This window comes from Micropterus dolomieu, unplaced genomic scaffold (genome assembly GCF_021292245.1).
Source record: "Micropterus dolomieu isolate WLL.071019.BEF.003 ecotype Adirondacks unplaced genomic scaffold, ASM2129224v1 contig_12986, whole genome shotgun sequence".
NCBI lineage: Eukaryota > Metazoa > Chordata > Actinopteri > Centrarchiformes > Centrarchidae > Micropterus > Micropterus dolomieu.
In genome coordinates, this window is record NW_025741972.1 from 1 (window position 1) to 11147 (window position 11147).

At 37.8% G+C, this 11147-nt stretch overlaps 1 protein-coding gene across 1 annotated transcript in view; it reads left to right on the forward strand.

Moving 5' to 3' along the window:
• Positions 1 to 5104: 5104 nt before the first annotated feature.
• LOC123966253 (butyrophilin subfamily 2 member A2-like) overlaps positions 5105 to 11147 on the forward strand; it is an 8826-nt gene continuing 2783 nt past the window's right edge. The window contains exons 1-4 of the mRNA XM_046042448.1: positions 5105 to 5262; positions 5923 to 6252; positions 6416 to 6454; positions 9303 to 9581. Coding sequence (XP_045898404.1) covers positions 5160 to 5262; positions 5923 to 6252; positions 6416 to 6454; positions 9303 to 9581 — 751 coding nt within the window. The 5' untranslated portion in view covers positions 5105 to 5159. The remainder of the gene's footprint in view (positions 5263 to 5922; positions 6253 to 6415; positions 6455 to 9302; positions 9582 to 11147) is intronic.

Here is an 11147-nt window from a genome sequence, read left to right on the forward strand (position 1 = left end):
TAATATACTATATAAGATACAAATATATTTAATTTGAGTTAATACCAGTCTGTATGATAGGAAGGACATTTTGGCAGATCCTCACTTACTTGTTTGAAGGCTAAGACCTGGTTTTAAGGTTATAGTTAGATTGGGTTTCAGGTTAAGGTTAGGATCAGTGTTGTGGTTAGAGAGATGTGATGGTCGCAAGATGAAAGTGAGGTTGTTGAGGTGGTGAATGTGCATGAAGCTCATCCTGTTTTCATATGGAAGCATTACCACGACCACAACCTTTCCCTTAACAAGTGTTTATAAACTGTCCCTCATGGACAGTAAGATGACAGCAGGCCAAAATATATAGTTGTTACCTTTATCTCCCAGCACCCAATATCTGGTTAAACAAAATACTTAGAAATAAAGTCCAAGTCAAGTGTAGAACGCAAAAGTCCGTCGAAGAAAAGACACATCAGTACGCTCTAACAGACGGCTGAACAACATCTGGATTGATTTAATGGCACTGACTGGAGAATTAGCGCCGTGGACGTAAACATGATACTTCTTTAGCAGATTTTTTAAGTAATTCAGTTAAAATTTGCGCCCCATTTGGATGGAAACTTGATTTATAGATGACGTTTCATTCCACCTGTGTGTGTGTGTGTGGCAGCTTTAGTTTTACTGTAACATGAATTGATTTTTCCCTCACAGCTAACATATCTACACATCGATCATGTAGTTTCCCTGGACAGATGTTGAAATCATTCAGAATAAATGCAACATTTTTATTATTTATTCCAACACTATTATTTACTGTTCAGAACGTCATCACTGAGTTTAATCTGGGGTTCAACAGAATCATCTGTTTTACAGGTAAATGTTCTGTCCGGTGTTGAGGCTGTTTGCGTCACAGGAGTAGTTTCTTTTTGTCACTAATTTTAAAACCCCTGTTAGCTGGTCGTCAGTTAATCTCAGGGTCGGTGGTTCGATCGTCTTTCTTCAAGTGTTCTTGAGCAATGATGGTCAGACCAGCACCTTGCATGGTAGCTCGCTGCCATCGGTGAGTGTGTGTGAATGATAAATGCTGTATTTACCAAATATTATCAGACTGCTTGTAGTTCTTAAAATAAAGTGAAATATATATTGTGACTTTTTTATTTTCATGTTTGTGTTCTTCCACATTATTTCTTTTTCTTAATTTCTATATAGGCCTGGGGGTGGTGATGGCGCAATGGTTAAGACGCATGCCTTTGACCCGCGTTCAATCCCCCACTGTGACCCATCCACCATTGTGTCCCTGAGCAAGACACTTAACCCCCAGTTGCTCCAGAGGCGTGCGACCTCTGACATGTATAGCAATTGTAAGTCGCTTTGGATAAAAAGCATCAGCTAAATGTAAATATACAATCACTGTCCAGTTTATTAGAAACATCTAGCTAAAACTAATGCAGTCTAATACAACAGTCCTGCAATAAATCCCCTTCATTAAAGTTATAATGTTCAGAGAGGCGTTGATTTAACTTCATGGTCATTTTGGAGGCTGTAGTTTGTGGTGCTGTTGAACTGAAACAGGTGTTTCTATTATTCTGTCCACCCCATGTATATCAGTGAGTGCAGGCTAAATAACAGAAACACGTCTCTGAAACAGTTTGAACTCAAACTGAACATTAAAACCTTGATGAAGGAGATTTATTGCAGGACTGTCAGACTGCATTAGTTTCAGGTGTTCCTAATAAACTGGACACTGAGTGTTTGCTGCTGCTGCTGACTGTGATATTTGAGTTCTCTGAAAGTTCATGTATGTTGATATTTCTAACTGATGATGAACTTGTATCGTGTAATTTCCTGCAGAGCTGAATCATTTCTGTCCAAACGTTTGAATAAAACATGAAAAATGTCAAACTGTATGTTGTGGCTGTTTTTGAAGTTTCTGTCTGTTCAAACTCTGAGAAAAGAAACTAAAGTGATTTTACTGTGTTGGACCGATTCTAACATGATCAATATTTTACTACAGATGTTTTTAACATGACTTTTTGTAGGAGTGGTATTTAGCAGTGGTGAAATGTACATTCACTCAAGTACTGTACTTAACTACAAATTCAAGGTACTTAAGTAGGAATTTAAGTTTGGGGAATGGAAGGAACAACTACAGGGACTGTTGGAGTGTGCTGCCTTAACACAGCCACGAATAGTGAGCATTTTGATGGGGGTTAGCCAAATGGCAAGTTCAGGTGTTGGCTCAAGGTGACCGAAATACAGCAGCCAAATTCTTTGTGGCACCTTTATGGAGAGAGGACACCCATTACATTAGTTAGGATCGACTGAAGGCTACAAGAAAATAGTGTTATTTTAGACATGATACTCATGGAAACCTCATTTAACCATGAAAAAAGAATTGGAAGAATACAGTGTGTTCAGAAAAGAGGCTTAAAATGTGGTGAGATTTCAAACTGTGCAGAACAGGAAGGGGCCCACTGAGACTGCTTGTATATAGAGCCAAGAATGTTTTGCTACGTCTCTGTCAGTAAACTTGTTATTTTAAGGCAAATCTTAATAATTAATGGGGATTTTTTTATTAGCAGATAGAAACTGCAATTTCCTACACATCTTCCATAACTGAATCTGAAGTAATCAATTAAGTATTTGCAAGCACTGTTTGGTTTATAGACCTACCAGTATTGTGTTGTGCCTTGTGAGGGACCAAGCTGTCAGGCATGAGAAGTCAGAAAGTAAGTTTCCAAAAAAATATATATATTTTATTTACAAAGCACAAAAAATAGAAAATTCTGGGCCCATAAAAGAGGTCAACTACACAGAACTTAACTCAGGTAACATAAGCTGAACGAAAAAGACCAAGACAAACTAAATAGACAATATATTCACTCACATTTATACACTGAGCTCAAACAGAAACTAACATTCATAAACTGGTGGAACAGCCACCAGAGGCAGTTTGGGGTTCAGTATCTTGCCCAAGGACACTTTGACATGCAGCCTAGAGGAGCTGGGACTGAACCACTGACCTTTCAATTAACAGGCAACCTGCTCTACCTCCTGAGCCACAGCCCCCCCAAGTACACGTCAAGTGTTGGACACAAAAGTCTGTTAGAGAAAATAAGCATCAGTACTCTAACAGACAGGCATGTTGGACTGTTGAACAACATCTGGAATGATTTAACGGCACAGACTGGAGAATTAGCGCCACCAGCTGTTTGTCTCCATGAACCACATCCTAATTTATTTTTTCTGGAAACTCAGTTAAAATTACGTCACATTTGGATGGAAACTTGTCTTGCAGCAGACTTTTCAGTCCACCTGTGAGTTTGGCCGCTCTGACCAACAAAACAACACTTTGCCTTCAGACAACACGACATAGAAACTAGTTTGTTTCAAGTGAAACTGCCTTTAAAATTCAAGTTTTACACTATCCACAATTTATTTAATATTTAATATTATTTAACGTTCAAAACAAATCATCATTAAATATAATCTGAATTACATGTAAATGTTGTTTCACAGGAGTAGTTTCTTTTTAGCAGACAGGTTGGAGTTAATGAGGTGAAACAGAAGAGAGCAAGTGGACTTTAATGCAGACAGAACTGATTATTAATCAACAATTCTGTTAATTAGATTCTGGTATGTGGTGTGACTGAGTTTCACTCTTGTGCAGCTTTAAGACAAAAAATACTGACTTAATTAATGACGTCTTGCACTCTGTTCTACAGTGCACTCGGAAAGTATTCACTGCGCTTCATTCTTTCCTCAACAAAAGTTTAACATAATGTGGAAAAACTGAAGCGCTGTGAATACTTTCCCCATGCATTACATGTTGCATTGCATAAAGTTAAAAGACACCTGATTAAACTCCTGATAAAAGTGTAAGTGTAATGTAGTGTAAGGGGCTCAGACCAAAAAAACTCTGCAATCAGTGAGTGAGTGTGTATGATGGATGTGGAGCAAACATGCTGCATACATGCTGTATTTAACAGAAATGATCTTAAACATGGGTTCACTGAACTAAAGCTGTTTCGCTGTAAAATGTGAATATTTTGTAGCTACAGTGTTCATTGACATTATTTGGGACAAACCTGTATTGCTTCCTTTTATTTCTTACTGTGCGAAGCCAGACTCTGTCAGGTACAGTTACACACTGAACTACACACTCAGTGTCCAGTTTATTAGGAACACCTCGCTAAATTAATGCAGTCTAAAACAACAGTCCTGCAATAAATCTCCTTCATGAAGGTTCTAACTGATGATGAACTTGTATCGTGAAAAATGTATAACATTAAAAATGTCAAACTGTATGTTGTGGCTGTTTTTGATGTTTGTTCAAACTCTGAGAAAAGAAACTAAAGAGATTTTACTGTGTTGGACCGATTCTAACATGATCAATATTTTACAGCTGTTGTTTTTGTATAAATACTTTTTGTAGGAGTGGTATTTAGCAGTGATGAAATGTGAAATTGTAAGTAGCTTTGGATAAATGTAATGTAACATTTACTCAAGTACTTAAGTAAAACAATTTTGAGGGAGGCCTACTTGTATTTCAACTTCATGCTACTTTATGCTTCTGCTCCACTAGATGTCAGTATTTTAATGTTTCCTCTACTACATTTGTCTGACAATTTTCAGATTACAAATTCCTCCCTGTCCAGTGAATACCATGCTTTTTAAGAAAAATAATCTATTTAAAAACCCTATTTGAAAACAGGCTGTTGAGCAATCAATAAAAATTCACTTTAAAGTGGGGAATATTTATGCAATCATCTTCTTTAACTTATATATTTTTAATTTATTGACATTAGAGTTTTATTGCAAATTCTTGTCAAAAAAGCCAAATAATATTGAGCACGATTTCATGTATAAAAGAAACAAAAGAGTGAAACATCCAAGGAGGTGAATACTTTTTATAGACATTGTACTTGTGGAGTGTTCACATTGTGGTATTATTAATACTTTTTACTCGAGTAAAGATATTATTTCTACCACTGGTTATCAGTCAGTCCCTTTTTCACAAGTCAAAATCATAGACTGTATAAAAACGTCAAAATATCAGTGAAAGTGACGCTTTTATTGTGAAGGATTAGCGGAAGTGTTGCAGCTTCCTGAGAAATCGAAAGTGTTTCGCAGTGACGCAGCCTGAAGTGGTTACACGTCTGTTAGAGTCGTAACAGTGAAGTTTAATGATGTTTAATCTTCAGATGTCTTCTACAAACATGAAGCTTCTTCCTCTCGCGTGTCTCTGTCTCCTGACTCGGTCTGGAACAACGTTGGCTGATGAACAAAGTAAGAAAACGACTTAATTAAACTGATAATCAATAACCTGATAGGCCGAATAGGCACAGATCAATATTAAAACATCTAAGCCTATTTCCCTAACAAATGTGATGTAATTTAATAAAGGCATCCTTCTGATTAATTACAGTCGTACAACAGAGCCGCGCAGTTTGCTGATGTTTCCATTATCTGGCAGAGAAACTGTTCCTCATTTCAGACTGTTGCGACTCATAACTGATATTTCTGATCAAATATAAAGTGTCGACCTCTACCTGAGGGTTAACTTACTGTTTTGTTGATCCTTTTTAAGTAGAAACTAAGAATAATGCGTGTGTTATAGCCACACAGGCTGTAATATAAATATTATAATAATAAGCAGCCGTTATTTTTCTCTCTCGCTTCATTTCTCACATTTATAATTCAGATCCAAAGCCATGACCATGTTCAGAGACAGAAAACTAGGCTGCAGGACTGACAAAGCACCGTCCTGAATATAAACACGTTCAGATCTTCCTCCTTATTTTCTCAGTCTGGTTGTATTTTAGCAGCTTGTTAGTTATGTTATGTTGAACAGTTATGTTGTTTGAACAACTGACTTCAGTGTGTCTTAACTTAAGCCTAATTAAATTAATTTAAACATACTGATTAATGAGGTTTTTTGTCTTCCAGGTCCAGTGATCATCGAAGTGGAAGAAGACAGTGATGTTATTTTACCCTGTTCCCTCAGCACCAAGGAGGACATTGAGTACAAACTCTTTGACTGGAAGAAAGATGGTCAGAAGGAAGTTTTCCTTTATGAAGCAGGAACTCATTACAATAACGGCCGTCCAGGTCAAGATGAGCAGTTCAAAGGTCGCGTCTCACATTTTCCAGATGAGCTGAAGTACGGCAACGCCTCCATCATCATCAGAAATACGAAGGTGACTGACAGTGGAAACTACACCTGTGATTTTCCACTTCTTCAGCCAAGACAGATATTCAACATTCAGCTTGTTGTTGGTGAGTGTTTTCATTAAACAGTTCAAGATTTGTTTACTGATGTGACTGGTTTACGAGTCCCAGATAGACTTTAGTCAAGAATAAACATCTGGCAGGGCCTCTCTATTATCAAGGTGATAATATTTCACAAGCGTTCTAACATATGTTTTGTTTTTCGTTTTAGATCGTATCTTAAAGGACAGATCAGCTGAAAACATTGCAGGTGAGTCCTTTGATGACATCACTAACTGTCACAGGTATGTGCCGAGTTTGGCTTCAAAAGGATATCATCTGACATCATCCAACCCTACGTACTCCAAAAGATAACATACATCAGCACTACATGATAGAGAGAACAGATCTTGTTTATCTTTAAAACAACAAAATATGTCCTAGTGCAACAACTTCCAGAAATCTTGTTGGTGTTATTAAAGTTTACATTGAGCTCCTGTTTCTCTGCTCCTGTTTTTCTTTCACTTTAACGGGCTGCATTGTATTTACAGAAATTATAGAGGTATTTTAACAGTTCTCCTTATGACCACTTTAATAGGTACACTTGTACAATAAGGTAATTCTATCAAACAGCTCTGCCTAAAATGACTTCACCAAGTTTATATTGTTCAGTTTTTGCTGACTTTGTCCTAAACATGAAAATTCAGGGACACGTTTATTATTGAGCTCATAGTTAATGGTGCTGTTATACTGGACTACATTATACAAAGAGGTGTTTCTCATTTTTGTACTCACTGTTTACAAACTTGAGGGGTCAAAGTATTTAATTCAACACCGGAAACTATGACCTTTGTGCTAAAACACATAATTGAATTAACGCCACTATGACAGTTAAAAAAACATTGTACACTTATAAAGTAAACTTAACAGTTGTGTTGGATTGCGTCAGTCTGGACAGGGGCCTGCACCACGAAGCAAGTTCAACATACCCGGAATATGTTATCATTATCTGGCTTAACTAACTAACAATCGCGATCGGGATAAGCTGTCACGGTGGGTGGTGTGAAGGCAGGTTGTGGAACCCAAATGCAGGACTCGAATGCGGCAGGTACAGTTCAGTGATTTATTTAAACAACTAAAGGCGAGCACACTTACAGGTTGAGTGGCTGATACAGAGTCCAAAACAAAGGTTGTCCAAAACAGTGCAGGGAGACACGACAAGAGGGCCGCCAACAAGCAATCACACAACAACTCAGGGAGACAGCATACAATGACCCAACAAAGACTAGACAGAAACACCAGGTATATATACACAGGGATAACGAGCAGGGCGGGAGCAACACAGGTGACAGAGCAGGGGAAAACAGAGACAGACATGCAGAGGGATCACTGGGGTAACAGACAAGACAAAGGTTACTGAACACTAGACAAGCAGACATGGGGCAGAGAGAATAAGCAAAACAAGACAGAAACACATACACACACACGTTACCAAGAACCTGAACGAGAAAACAGAGTACAGAAGAGACAAAACAAAAATGGCACACACTAGAACCAAGAGCAAAGACCAGAACTAAGGACATTGAACAAAAATCCAGACTTCAGAAATAACAGATAGCGGTGTTAACAGCAGATGACCAATCACAGACATGAACAAGTCTACCAGCTGCAGAGCGTCATATTTTACAAACGAAGATTTAACTATAACGCTACAGAAATAGCCTACAACATGGTCTAAGTAGCACGACTGCAGCTGATACATGCAGGGAGACAGAAAACCTGTGTGAATGTCTAAATGAGCAGGCAGAGTCCATAATAATGCGTTGATTTGATGTGTTCTTATGAGCTGTATTAAAAATATCAGCCTTATTCTTTCAGCTCGGCTGTGTGACGGCGTTTCAACATTAAAAGACTTGTGCACTGAAGAAGTGGTTGTTCCTCACTTTAAAAAAACTTTTCATCACTTCAAAAACGAGATTAATTTATTTAACACACTCAAAATTTGTCCAAACATTGTTCTAAACTTCATAAAGCAATGAAACGAAAAATCCATTCATGTCATAAAATGTGCTCAAATAGTGGTTGAAAGACAATCTCAACATTTAGGCTACTGAAAACTCCCCTCATTACCTGCACCTACATCGCAAAAGGTGGGGTGGTACATGACTAAAGTCTCTGTGATAGACTTTAAGATAGCTACTAACCTAAAATAAATAGCCATTCATATTAACATTTATTTCAATATCCCTACCAAACTCATAATATTCAGCCTCACATAAGAAAAATTAAACCCATTTATTTTAACGGCTGCGACAGGCTGTGTGAAACGGACTGGAAGCAAATAAAAAATATTAAACACATTTCAAAGCAGTTAGTAGCCTACTGTAAAAAGCTGTAGGCCAATCAAAGCCCAAGGCCTTTAATCAGTCTCTGTAGGATGATGTCGCTGTAGTTTCTCCACATCAGGGCAGCAAACATAAAGCAGCCAATAAAACAGTCTGTGGGATTTCCTACAGATGGTGATGTCATTTTCCAAGAGAGCTGATTGGTCAGTAGGCGGCGCTGCTTTGTGGCACAGGCCCCAGGTGTACCTAATAAAGTGGCGGCTGAGTTAATGTATCACTGACACAATTAAGCCCCGATAACACAAGGGGCTCACATGCTTTTAAAGACCTTGTTTCATATTTTATAACACGTTTTTTCCACTTTAGTGTAACAGAAAATATTGTCGACACATCAGACAACAGATTTCATGTGACGTCGTTTCAAGATAATTTTTTCAGCTCAACAAATGTAAAAATTGAGTTTGTCCAAACGTCTTCACTGTATCTGAGCTTCTGTCATGATATGAGTCAGAAACAGTGTTTGCAGCTGTAAATAGTTTCCAGACTTTTGGTAGAAGTTAGAAATGTTTGAAATATCATGTCCTATCTAACAATGCTGGGAGGAGCAAGTGAGGCTGATACTGTGCTTTTCTGTTCCTCTGTGTTTTTCTGTTAAACACACTTTAATCTTCATTTACAAGCAGAGAAGAGACGAACAAGAAACATCACAGTGTTACATTTATAATCCTGTTATTGTCCTTTTATAGCTGATGTGTCTGTTTACTGTGTTCACAGGAGCATCTCCAAAACCATATGTCACAACAATTGATGAAACGAAGGACTGGGAGCTGCTGCAGTGTGAAGTTCTTGGTGCTTCTTCAAAACCTACAGTAGAGTGGCAGGACAGTGCTGGAAACAAACTTCCTGCTGAGGAGCCACAGGTCTCAGAAAGAGGAGGCAGCTTCTACATCATCCTCCAAACTACTGTGATGAAGACCGACCACTATCGCTGTGTAGCCACACAGGAGGAGATCAGCCATCAGATTCATACTGACATAGACGTGAAGGTCAATGGTGAGATTCTTCTTAGTGATGTTTTTATATTTCAGTCATTTCAATAGTTGTGTTTTTAGTTTTTAAACATGTTTAAGTGTCTTCAGACTGAACACAAAGCAGGTTGTGATGAAGACGTCTGCAGAAGTGTAAAAAGTGTCAAACTGAGTGAAAGCTTCACTCTTATACTGAGACTCTGAGACTTCATGAATCTACAGAGATGAGAGGAAGAATGAGAGGGTCTGCAGGGAAATAACAGAAAGAAACTCTGAGATCAGTCTGATCAAACACAGGAACACAAGAATTTAGTAAACTTCACTCACAAACCCAGTAACAGATTTATAAATGGCTGCTGCAGCCTGATCCTGGGGATCGACATGAAAACACCTCATGAGGGAGATTTAGAGACTGAAGACTTTAGAATCAGAGACTTTTTGAGCCACAAGTGAAAAAGACTGAACTTGAATAAATATTGATAGTTCCTGGTAATATTTTGACACCATGGAGGCACATACAGGCTTTGAAGTGCAGTTTTTATTAGACAATGGAAACTTTAATTGAAGTAATTAGATCCAATTGCAAAATACAGCTTGTCAGTTCTTATTCAGGTTGAAGTTTCAAACATTATCATTTTATAACTGGAGCAATTCTGAGTATTAAAACAGCAGAATCTGATGAGAGATCTTCTTAATGAAATAATGTTGTTTCACAGCAACATAAATTAGATAGTTTAGATTAGATTCACCTTTATTGTCATTATGCAGAGTACAGATACAAAGTTAATGAAATGCAGTTAGCATCTAACCAGAAGTGCAGAAATGGTGTTTTATTATACAGATAAGTGCAGTTGTAATGCTATTTCTATAAAGTCCTCCTGCTCTTAAACATTTTCCAAAAATAAAATATGTATTCCACTGTGAGCTTTTGTTCAGAGACAAAAAAGGAAGAATTGCATCAGGTTTATTATTATTTAAAAATGTTTTTAGAGAGATTTAAAACTGTGTCTCAGTCTGTGTGTGTTCTGAAATCTGTATAAATATTCTTTATAGCATTTTATTAAAGGTTAAAAGTGTGTTTAGCTTTAAGAGTTGGAGCTTCAAGAGACTCGTGCTGCAACTTGAGAGAAAGTGTAGAAGTATCAGTGAGTTAAATGTACTTAAAGTAGCAAAAGATAAAAAAGTATAATTTGAAGTATCATCTGATAAATGTAGTGAATTATAAAGTAGCATAAATAGGAAATAGTCAAGTACCTCAAACTTGTCCTGACACTGCTCAGTGAAACATAAACGTATCTCAGCCTCATGTTTAGCTGGATGTTTAATGTTTCCTGTTAACAAAGCTCATCAACACTCGCTGTAACAGCAGCTGTGATAAAATCCAGATGTGGTTCTGAGCCGTAATCCAGAGTCCACGGTGGCCTCGGCTCAGGGTGCAGAGAAGCTCGGCTGTAGACAGATCGCCTCGCACGTTTGCAGATCTCAGCACAGCAGGAGTTTAGCAACAGTCACATGTAAACAGGCTGAAGTAGAGGCGGCAGGACAGAGATTCAAACCTTCTTCCTACTGATGAGCAGCACGTCTCAGAAAG